The sequence below is a fragment of the Styela clava genome, chromosome 4, assembly GCF_964204865.1.
Source record: "Styela clava chromosome 4, kaStyClav1.hap1.2, whole genome shotgun sequence".
In the NCBI taxonomy this organism is placed as follows: domain Eukaryota; kingdom Metazoa; phylum Chordata; class Ascidiacea; order Stolidobranchia; family Styelidae; genus Styela; species Styela clava.
The window spans coordinates 7,146,905-7,158,349 of NC_135253.1; the positions used below are offsets into that span (position 1 = coordinate 7,146,905).

The 11,445-nt window shown below is 34.8% G+C and overlaps 2 protein-coding genes across 2 annotated transcripts; one reads left to right on the forward strand and one right to left on the reverse strand.

Annotated features, from left to right (window-relative positions):
- Positions 1 to 4,170: 4,170 nt before the first annotated feature.
- Positions 4,171 to 5,229, forward strand: LOC120326962 (uronyl 2-sulfotransferase-like; the record flags this gene model as incomplete). Its single annotated transcript, XM_039393323.2, has 1 exon — positions 4,171 to 5,229. A coding segment is annotated over one exon (738 nt), but the record flags the coding sequence as incomplete, so codon positions are not given.
- Positions 5,230 to 6,035: 806 nt separating this feature from the next.
- LOC120327045 (uncharacterized) lies at positions 6,036 to 9,159 on the reverse strand. The gene is made up of 4 exons (XM_039393427.2): positions 8,918 to 9,159; positions 8,353 to 8,508; positions 8,019 to 8,215; positions 6,036 to 7,766 (listed from the first exon to the last, which is right to left on the reverse strand). Exons 1-4 carry the CDS (start codon positions 9,096 to 9,098, stop codon positions 7,647 to 7,649), a joined length of 654 nt encoding a protein of 217 aa, XP_039249361.2. The 5' UTR covers positions 9,099 to 9,159; the 3' UTR covers positions 6,036 to 7,646.
- Positions 9,160 to 11,445: the final 2,286 nt, after the last annotated feature.

The following is an 11,445-nucleotide window of genomic DNA, read 5'->3' on the forward strand; positions in this document are numbered from 1 at the left end:
CCTCACATTATATTGTAAAAGTTGCGCGGCCGCACTGGTAATACGTGGTCTTCATTTGATGGCAAAGATCGGATTTACTATGTCGAAACGCTTATTCGACTTTTCAAACCGCAGAAACTATTCGAAAGAAATAACCGTTTTTGTTTTCGAGATATGGAGTAATCTTCAATTCCACCACGCTTTCGTGGAGTAGTGCAATTTACTAAATTTATGAAGGTTTTATCAAGTTTCATTGCATCAGTGTTTAGACTACCACGCGTTTTAATACTGGTTTTATTAATATCACTGGCGTGATTATTTACTGGCGTGATTACAGATCGCAAGGGTGGTCAAAATAGAATATTTTCATCGAATCGAATAATTTTAATGAATTGTCGAATTCGGCTGTTGAATTCGGGATTTTATTCCCATTTTCAACTTTTAGAACGGCTTTGATCTTTTTTGTCACCGTTTGTAAATTACCTGTCCTAATTTTAATTGAGCTAAAAATAAGATCACCTCTTACGCCGGAATGTGGATATTTATGAAGACGACAGTTGGCCGTCTTGATTTTATTTTTCAAAAGTGTGGCTGTTTTATTTTCGTATTATATAGTGAATAAAAACCCTGCAAAGTCATTGCGTGAATCCTGAATGCTATTTTGAGTTCAAATCATGATTAAATAAGTGGGCAATAATGGAAATTCTACTAGTCAAATAATTATTGCCTAGTACAATTTGAGAAAAATTTCGCACAATAATTTCACTTCCAATCAAACTGTAGGCGTGGATGGCTTTTTTCAAAATAAGTATTAAATAAAATGGTATACCCTACCTGAGAATATTATATATATATATATATATATATATATATATGTAGATAACAAAGCCATAAAATCCCGTGATTTTTAGGAAATAATTGCAGGATCGGGATTGAAAAAACAGTCTAAATCCCGGGATTTCGGAGTCGGGATTTCCCGGGGTCCCAACCCTGCCCGGTACCAGTAAGCGATACGCAATTAAATGTTTTAATAAAAATGAAGGTTTCAAGTATCGAGAGAATTTTTCTGGGGTCGAAAGTCGGGGAAACGTTCAGGCTACACAAGTAAATAAACAAGTATGTCGATGCGCGAAGGAACGTTCGATGAAATTTCAAGAACTTGAAGACGTTTAGAATTTGTTAATGGTTCTGAACTTTTCCTGCTAAGTTCCTTCCTTTGCCAGTTTCTTCCTTTAGTACAGTTTAAGTAGTTAAAATGTGTGCATAAATACGTATTAGAAACTGCAAAATTTACCCGGGGGAGTAACTCCTTCCCGGTTCGGAAATGTAGCTCTTTCAGTCTGATACAAGTTACTGGATGAAGCCGAGTGCGCACCTTTATTTAAGATAGCCTTTCTAGTTACAGACACAAAAACTGTTTCCCTTTGTTGTTGATCTTATGGCATTGTTAGGGGTCATTGCAAAAATGATGAATTTTAAAGAAAACTGCTATACAAATTGATTGTCTCATCGACTAATGAAATTCAGTTAGAAACACGTTTTTATAACATTGTGTATTTTGCAACTGAATTTCGCTAGCTAGTTTTACCAATATGATATTGGCACTCATTCACTCAAGTACTGGTATAACGAAGCAAAGAGATTGGAATTGTTCGCACGTTACATTGTTCCGAGTAACGTTCAAATGTTCCCGAGTGAATTAAAATTACTTGAAAGTCTAATTTTATTAATGGCGTTATTGGACAGTTACAAAATTACCCAGGTCAGTATTTCATCAAATAAACGAATAGCTCTCGAAGCCCCCTAGGTTGTTTTCACGGAACCCTGGGGGCACCGTACGGAGCACTTTGCGAACGTCGTAAAAATCGTTTTTAGGTGAGTATTAACTTCAGCATGTCTTTATAGTTGGATTATAAATACCATCGATTCTTTACTGCAATGATACATCGTCAACTGGTTAAAAATTGTTTTTCTGCAGATCCTTAGCAAACTCCATTGAATCTAGTAACTTCGCGTTAACTTAATTTTATTATTAGCAGATTTAGCAAGTTTCACGCTTTGGATGACTTTTTTCTATGGTATCCATAGCTTATTCATTCATGCTCTGTTAGGCACTAGAAATCATCAAGTGTGACCGCGAGGTTAGTGTCCAATATGAAGCATTGAACAACATTTCATTTGAGGTTTGGGAGATCTGTGCGAAACATAAACTTTGATTACAAATTTCTCTAGGTTATAGCCTTGACGTGCTTGTATAATAACAGAATTGCCTTCACATTACATGTGTGATATTTCCGGCTGCGGTTTGTTTGGCTTATCGAAGCCACTGTGGAGCCTGGTTTTAAGATTGGCCGACTTGGTATCGCAGTAAATTGTTTACAGCGAAGCAATATCGAATAGAGTCATAGGACCTACGGAGCATAACGTTATGTCGGAAATGTAAAACTTGTCTTTGTCAAAAACTGGTAATTTTTAGAGACACATTTATATGTAGTGTACAGAACGGATTTGGAACATTAGAATACGGCCATCCATTATATTATGTTTACCATGTGATTGCATCTTGCAAACACGAGTACAACAATTTTTCACAAATCTTATTAATGTCAAGTTGCCATAAGTCTACTTTTGGTGGGCATGGTTGTTGGGACAATCTATTCATATTAGTGTAATTAATTTTCAATGGATAACACATTCGCCAAATCACTATCCCCTTGGCCAGTTTAGACGCGCTCTGTTTGATACGGTGATAAGCAAATAACGTCGAGTTTGACGATACAAAATCAGACCTTGGTGACCAATCCTCGGGGAGTTTGAAGACGTAAATAGACGGTCCGGCTAAGGCAAATAAAGAGTACGGCAGGAAATAGATGAAGTGGTAATGTAAAGGACAGGCGTGAGCGAAGGTGCATTCTTAGTATTGTTTAGTTTTATATTTTAATCGTTCAGTCGTAAACCCACTAAATAATTTAGCTGATTCGTTTAAGACAAATTTCAGTTTTATTTTTATTCTACGTTCTTCGTTCACTTCTGTTTGTATAATTTGCTTGCAAGATATATATATATATACTTTTTGAGTATCTAGCTAGATAGAATCTAGATAATGTAAACTTCGAAAAGAAAGTCCGTAAAAAAAGTCTAGAGCTTTAGCAGGTTGAATTGTTCCTCTTGTTTACAATCCGAACGATGTCATCTGAAAAACAAACTTTCGGTCGTTCGATCTAGAAGAGCAAATATATTAATACTACGATAATTGTATCATGAGCCTGCTACTAAGAACTGAACAAATAGAGATTTGACAAAAAAAAATGATCAAATTGGAACTATCTGTATTCATTCAAACCGCAGTAGTTAATGATACTGACTAAACTCTTCAGATAGAATATCGTTTTTTTAATATAATTTGTTGTTTTTCAGAGACATTGACAAATATTGTTTTCATTTTAGATTTGTTATACCAATAATAATATTTGAATCATGATAGAAGGTGTTTCTGCCACGTACCAGACTAAAGTTAGAATTGTGTTCATTTTAACATGTGTCCTCGTGATGTCATTCTTGTTTGTTGAATATTTAGAAGTGGAAGTAACATTTCATCGTTGGGGAACGCCGAAATCAAAACTTGAAGATCACAGACAAACGATCGTTTTTTACAATAAAGTTAGTAGGGGAAAGTGGGGAAGGTTGGGACACTTTTTTTCTTTTGCATATTTTGAGCCGTTAATTCTGCATATTCTCTTAAGTTTGCGGGTCTAATGCATAGAGGGGTAAATGTAGTTTTTATTCAGCAACAAAAAAATTCCCCTGCGACACACATCTTACTACCAAAATGCTTTGAAAAACGTCTGTCAAGTGTCCCACTGTACCCCACTTGTGGGGCACAATCGGACAGACCCTGGGGCACAATGGGTCAGTCTGTCAAAATTCAACGAAGTATGCCCTTAAAAATAAGCAATTAATCAGCATAATCGTCTAAAGTACGGGGAGACTTCGAATTTGAAGATTTAATATTTTTAAAATCAATGTTCAACTGAAATAGTTCAGATATTTTGACAAAACATTTTGCAAAAAAATTTGATTATTTCCTTCCTCGAATCTAAATCTGGAAATATTATTGATTCTCGAATATATTCCATATTGGGCCATGGGTCGAAAGAAACCATTATATTACACAAAATATAACGCATCTCTAAGTCTGGAAGCAGATCTTTTTTAAGTGTAGCTCGAGAATTGGCGCAGAGAAACGAATTTACTTTCTATAAACATATTTTGAATGGAACGTACAGACCGAAGTATGATGACCTCATTTCCGAAGTGGAGCATATCTCGTCTTTACCGATACCTGGTATATACCATAGACATATGTATTTTACAAAGTTTGAAAAGTTCGGATATAGACATCCAATATATATTAATATGATACGAGACCCCGTGGACCAATGGGTATCACTGTATTATTTCCGTCACAATGGCGATGGACGACATCGAAGGGGGTCAGGAAGCGTCACCGACATAAACGATTGCATTTTGAACAACCTCACCACTTGTGAGATCCCAAAAGAGTTTTACATCGGAAACTTTTTTTGTGGCCAAACTTCAGCATGTTCGCGGGGAAGTTATGAATCCGTAGAAATAGCAAAACGTCATATTGACGAAGATTACTTTTTCGTAGGATTACTGGAAGAATTTGAAACAAGTTTACAAATTTTAGAAAAGATTTTGCCCAAGTATTTTTTTGGTGCAATGGATGTCTGGAGAGAAATAGAACGAAAATTGAAAAATGAAACAACCACACTCAATAAACATGAGATTAAACCGGAAACGCGTGAAATATTGAGAAAAAAATTACGGAATGATTATGAAGTTTATTTTCATATTAAACACAATTTTAACATACTAAAGAAGGACTTAGGTTTTACTAATTCTTAAATGTCATTATTTATATCTCTACCTTCTTCCTCATTTGTTTGAACATGCAAAGCGGAATATGTCAAGAGCTTTTACTTGTCTTCTCATTATTTGCTTAGACGTTTTATTAAAACGCTGTATAAGTAAATAGATTACGTGAAGTGCGAATCACGATATTGCAAACGTTAGTACGATGATGTGTTTTACATTTTGAACTAGCTACTGTCATTGTGATTGATGTGTACATCCCACCTCGTTTTGGAACTGACTAAACCTGGTTTTTATCAATATTATGTCAGTGATATGGAATACTAATTTATAATAAAGTTTATGACTATATCACGTAGGCCCCCATCCATGGCTGAATTAACCCTTAAGCAAAATAAGCACGTGCTTAGGGCATCAAGGTATCGACAGTATATCAGTGTTTATTGAAATGATGCGAGTGGGTCAACAGATTCAGACCTCAATATTGGCCCAGTTGAAATAAATTTTTGCCAATTTTTCTCTCTCAATTATCATCTTGAACTTATTTATGAATGTTTGTAGGTTTGAGAACTAATCCCAAAAATATCATGTAATTAAATCATAACTTGGCCTTCAATTAGTAATGAATACTAAAACTGCAATTTCGGATATCACGGAACCCTACATTCCTATCATTATTATTTTTATGTTATTTTTATATATAGGGCAATGATTATTTTTCTTACTCTCCCACCTGAAATATCTTATCTTCGGACAAAAGTTTTCAACTTTACGATTATTCTTTTTTACGAACCGTAAAAAATTGATCAACGAAATATATATCGTGTTTATGCCTTTTATAAACAATGTAACAAAACCCGGAACCCAACGGAAATGTAATTTTGTTGATTTTCCTAATATACATACCGTGGGTTAGACCTATGCTATTGTTATGCAGAACTTTCTTTCATCATTTACTGTTGCGTGACGCTAGAATTATTTATGCCGCATATTCGAAAAAAATGGTCTATTATAATTTTCCTGCATAATAAAAATTGTCTAAATAATTTCGATAAACGATCGTTATGTACATTAACGTGTCAAATGAAACATTTAAAATAAATGAAAATTTTGTTGATCTCCAGTACGATGGTTATGCCGAGTTACATGCCTCAAAAATATGATGATTTTCTTCCGGAGATTGAAACATTTGTTGAAGGAGAGAAGGATATCCCTCAGCCTAGCAACGATAATAGGTTGGTGATATATTATACCTGGTCGACATCACCACCCATCTTTACATCACGCATTACAAGAAAATAATAAGCTTCACCACAATTTGTACACCACAGCATCTGCCTTCATTACAAAACTTGGCATTGGAAAATGTAGCTTGCAAGTGGTGCAACATAACAACCAACGGATCTTTTGACGTGTCACCCGAATAAATATGAAGTCAGATGTCAAGCTGAGACAAGCATTTCAAAGTGAAGATCCACTTAACTTTTGGAGTCTAATTCCGGAAAGAAAATATCCCAACCTGATAGATAACGCCCATAAAAATACCGCTGTATTTGAATAAGCTTATGTAGGCCTATGTGAAGCGATTTTCTTCCCAATAGTCAGAATCAAAAATCAAGTTAACTTGAGTTGTTTGTATGGATCTCCTTTCAACTTTAAGGTTTGAAATTTAGTTCCGGAACTGAAAAGTTGGGAACCACTGCTTTGCAGTTATTTGACTTCAATCAATTTACTTCAATGTTAGGAGGTAGGGTTAGAAATACGGCCATAAAATACGCCAGCCCATTAAGTCTGGTTCTTCTACATACTTATTGCTTACTAAACACATAAATAAGTACAAAACATACTTTTGCGTAAAAATGAAATAAAAAAACATTGACAGAAAAAATATATTTCCTACGATAAACCCAGTCAGTATATGCCCCTATTAAAAATACAGGGATGCGAAACTAGGAATTTATTTTTATTAAATTTTTTCTGTATCTTTTGTATTTTTCATTGAAATACCCCTTGCATCGCCGAAAAACTGTTGCGTTCTGGCAGTCTTAAAATTTTAACAAGCATGTTTATCCGAGATATCAGGGAGACGTTTTGAGTAAGAAAATAGCTCACATAGCTCACAGGGTTTATTAAAAAAATTTTATAAAATAAAGGCTTTATTACAATAAATACTGTTCAGTTAATTTAAATTAGCATATTTGTTTTTAAGGTCGAGGGAATAGAGTTCAAAGTTATAGATTTTATTGGACGTATTTCAATTTTTAATCTTTTAAACGATAAATATTTGGAATTATTAACCTGAAGAAAAAATATAAGATCTATAATGTTTTAAACTGGCATTATTCTGGAATGAGCCTTCACAATTTAAAATTGATTGTCAAGGCCCTCGAGGTTTGAGGTTCTAGGTTTTAGCCTATCCTAGCCTATTGGTATACCCGGTACTGGTTCGAATCTCATGAGTGATGTGACAATGTGCAAGACGTTTGCTGGACTCTTCGCAGGGAGGTTCACGTAACGGCTTATCGTTTGCGTCTTGCGTCCCTAAAAAATCCCTATGGAAAACTGATAACATGACTGGTAAAAAGATATAATCAACGTCACTGATTAGTAGAAAGATAGATGTAGTAAAAGCATCTAGTTTGAAACAACTATATATACATGGGTGTAGCGTTGATTATTGATATGCAAAAATATTAAATACCCCTGTAGATGGTAACAAATAATTTACTTAAGCATAAATCCACGTATATAGAGCAAACATCTGTTGCCTTCTAAGGGCCATAGTGTAACTGGGTTGGTATCGCTGCTCTGGGTATCTGGTACTCAACTGGCCCAGGTTGGTTCTGTGTCGTCCAGATTACTTGTTGTTGCATGGTTGCAGTTGGATAAACCTAAAGTGATATAGGAAATACACACTTTTGTCTAGTACTATATATATTTGAATTGCATACATGGGCATATACTTTCGTTAATTATTTACTGAGAGTTCTTGAGAACTTATTCATATATTGGGTAGTCTAGGCGGCATTACTATCCACACCTCATAAATCACCTATACTGGCATACACAAATATATTTAAGTCGAACCATGATGGCTTTCCGTTAAACGTAAAAAGACAGTCTCTTTGTGTCTTTGAACAAACCTGGGCGCCTTGTGGTGGTCCCCTTGTAATATTCTTCGTACCAAAAGCTTCCAATAAACCACCCACAAATATCATCATGGCTGAAACCCAGCCGAGGTAATAGGAATATCCCAAAACATTAGCGGAAAGTGTTTTGCCGTACGTAAGCGCACCCAGTAATGCGGCGTATGCTGCACAGCCAATTCCTATCAAAATACCTGGAAAATTAAATCGGAAATTATTATGTCAAATTATTTTCAATGTGATAAGTGCTAGGCATAAGGTTTGCAATGAAAATTGACTGATAAACTCTAAATCAACTCTGTAACAGCAGTAAAACAATTCAAATTTATACTTCCTATAATATCCATCGCCGCTTCTACTTTTACGTCTCCAGTACCAGCAAAAGCAAGAACACCAGTTATGATGCCAATAAGTAGAAAAATGCACGCGATGAACAAAACTGCTCTAGTTGTAATTACGATAGTTCCAGCTTCATCAATCGCCCATCCTATATAAAAATGCAAGAAAAACTTTTCAAGTGTTTTTTGTGTTTTCTATTTCAGGAAAACACGTCAAGTAGGAGGTACAATATAGTGTCATTTGGTAACTCATTACCTAGTGATATATAACTGGCGGGGATGGATTGTCCTATGAGTGCATTAATTTGTGCATTTGCAAAGAAAAGCTCAACACACACTGATGCAAAAAAAAATTTCTAGTCAAGCATAGCCATGAGAGAATACGAATATAAATTTATGTTTAAATAAATCTCTATCTTTGCGTATATACTATATACCGAAACTACATTGCAATATACAATGTGAAATATTTAGTGATTTTTTTGTGAATACTTCTTTTTTCAATATCTTGCTTTTCCCTATATAAATCGTTAATCGTTAAATCACAATTACACCCACCTATTTCTGTACACCGATAGAATCCAAAAATATTGAAACATGATTCAAACAGTCCAGAGTGAGACGATGAATTCGGTTCGTGCCAGTGGCTTGTACTGAGACAAACGATGAACAAAATTGAGCCGAGAACCTTGGTGATGTTTCCCGCGATACCGATTTTTCTCATCGGTATTTTAGCCATTTTTTTCTATTGTTTTTTTATTGACCGGATACAGTGGTTAGCAGTTATAAATAGGACATGGGTTTCTAGAAATATTTCAAATTAGTAGAAAGGGATACAAAATGGTATAGAAACATGCAACAGTCCAGATGTAGAATGCGGAACGACCAGAAGTTGAACATTCTAACATTAGACGCGTGGGGTCAGGCATTTGCGGTTTCGGCATAATCATATCTAGCCCCCACAAACCAACAATGCTAACAATAATAAGCCAATACTTGACTATGCGCCACCAATGAAATATTCTATCTGGATCATAGTGTACCTTCACGAATTCAAGAGCATACTAGAAGAAATGGCTTAATAAAGAATGGTTGGTATTTTCCATAGGCGTTCTATACACTATGACTAAAGAATATTGAAACTCTGTTCTAATAACTTTAAGTAAACTTGAAAGCCGATGAGTGGCTGAACGACATAACTTCTCTCACAATCTTTCCATGTGCTGCCAAGAAAAATAATGACAAGGGAATGTGTGCGTGGGCAACGTTATAAACATGCTATTGTTTTGTTCCAGGTTACACAAGTCGACTTGCCTTTTGTAGTGGTTTAGTACGTTTCACATTCCATTGTCGAATAATTAATTGGCAACTGTAATATTATACTGCTTGTTCCATATCGTCATACACTTATCCGTTACAATACATATATATATACAACCAAAAAGTCCCAAATCCTAAATGTGCAATAGATATTAACAAATGTTTTTGTAATTGACCTAACTTTACATCTTAATAAGGGCATTTGTTTGTGAAATTGCAAGTGGGAATTGAATAAATAATTTTGAAGTATTTTTATGTTTAAAATCTTTCAACAAATCTGTTTTATGTTTATCTTGCAAATTCTTAGATCAATATATTAACCAGGCTTGTTCATGGGGCATATTTTTCTGTTCCATTCCCATCCCATCCCATGGGATTCTCATTGGAAAAAAAATCAATAAAAATCGTTAAATTTAGATTTAGCGTCAACTAAATAGGACTACATGTATACGACGAGACATGCAAAACAACAAAATTCCCAGACTTTGTTAACTTTATATTCATGACTGTTATACATGTGTTCATCAGCCCCTTCACGAAGTATATTGTTAATGCTGAATATATTTTGCTTTCTATAACTAACAAGAGGGCTATGCTCTAATATATGAACACGAAGTTAGTTCATAACGAAACGTTTTACCATCAGTTCCCCAAAAATCATACGGTTTTCGTATCCCACGTGTCCCATGGGAAATACAAATGTGTACTGTCCCTCCCGCCCCATCCTATAGGACGTTTCCCATGAACAAGCTTGATATTAACAGGATGATGGTTGATGGTTTCGGTGTGTTGCGTCACTCTCAGTCTATTCAAATTTTTTTTTTTTCAGAAAGGTTCCAGGTTACAACTACAAATTACTACAAGTTACAAGTAACAACTACGCATTTGACAGATATTTTCCAATTTAGATCTGAAGTAAATTACTCTACTGAAATCTTTAAAAACAATCATGTATGACAACTGGAAGCAGTCATCGATGAATGTCGCAATCACATCAAATGCTGATCAATCTTCATTGAATGTCCCAATATTATACTTGTTTTTATTTTATTGTTAATACCATACAAAGTTATTGTTTTCCTATTTACCTTAAACAAAAGTCAAACGATTGCATTTTGCCAACGAATTGAAAAGCCTGATGCACTGTTTTGCATATAAAACGAGACTACATGGCGTCAGTTTGCAATGAATTCTAATTGAACTGTTGCCGATGACGTGAGCGATAAACAATGCCAATGCGAATATATATTCTCATTGCTGAACTTATAATCTGCAACTGTCGATGGGCACGAATGTCCGGAAATTCAAAAGTCGTTGATACAGAAGTTCATGGATGAAAATATTTACGGGTACAAACGTTTGTGGTCCGTGAAAAGGTCCGTAGATGCAAGGATTCGTGAAGCTCAATGTCTATGGATGAATATCGTATTGGTATGCAATTGAGAGTTTCTAGGCACCCAGTTCGACCTAATATTAAACTCCTTTGTAAAGCAAAAAAGTCACAAAAATCACACAGTCAAACTTTATTACTGCTTTAAATAACTTCAGCTGTGCATAATATATATAGCAATCATTTGCTTACAAAACTGAAGCTTGGTACGGTTCATCTATTTATCTTTGAATTACGTTATCAAATTCAATATACAACATTAATTTTATTAGTTTATAATTACCAGTGATATAATATGAAGTAAGAGGTCAACACGTATTATGTTACGAAAACGAACGTGCTGAAAATAAAAAAGAAAATTATATAAATCCAATTG

Excerpts from the sequence above, each read along its gene's own strand:
- LOC120327045 (XM_039393427.2), bottom strand. The coding sequence starts at position 9,098 with ATGGCTAAAATACCGATGAGAAAAATCGGTATCGCGGGAAACATCACC. Across the intron at positions 8,216-8,352 it reads GGCGATGGATATTATAGGAA|GTATTTTGATAGGAATTGGC; the intron begins GTATAAATTTGA and ends TTAATTTTCCAG. Across the intron at positions 7,767-8,018 it reads GACCACCACAAGGCGCCCAG|GTTTATCCAACTGCAACCAT; the intron begins GTTTGTTCAAAG and ends ATATCACTTTAG.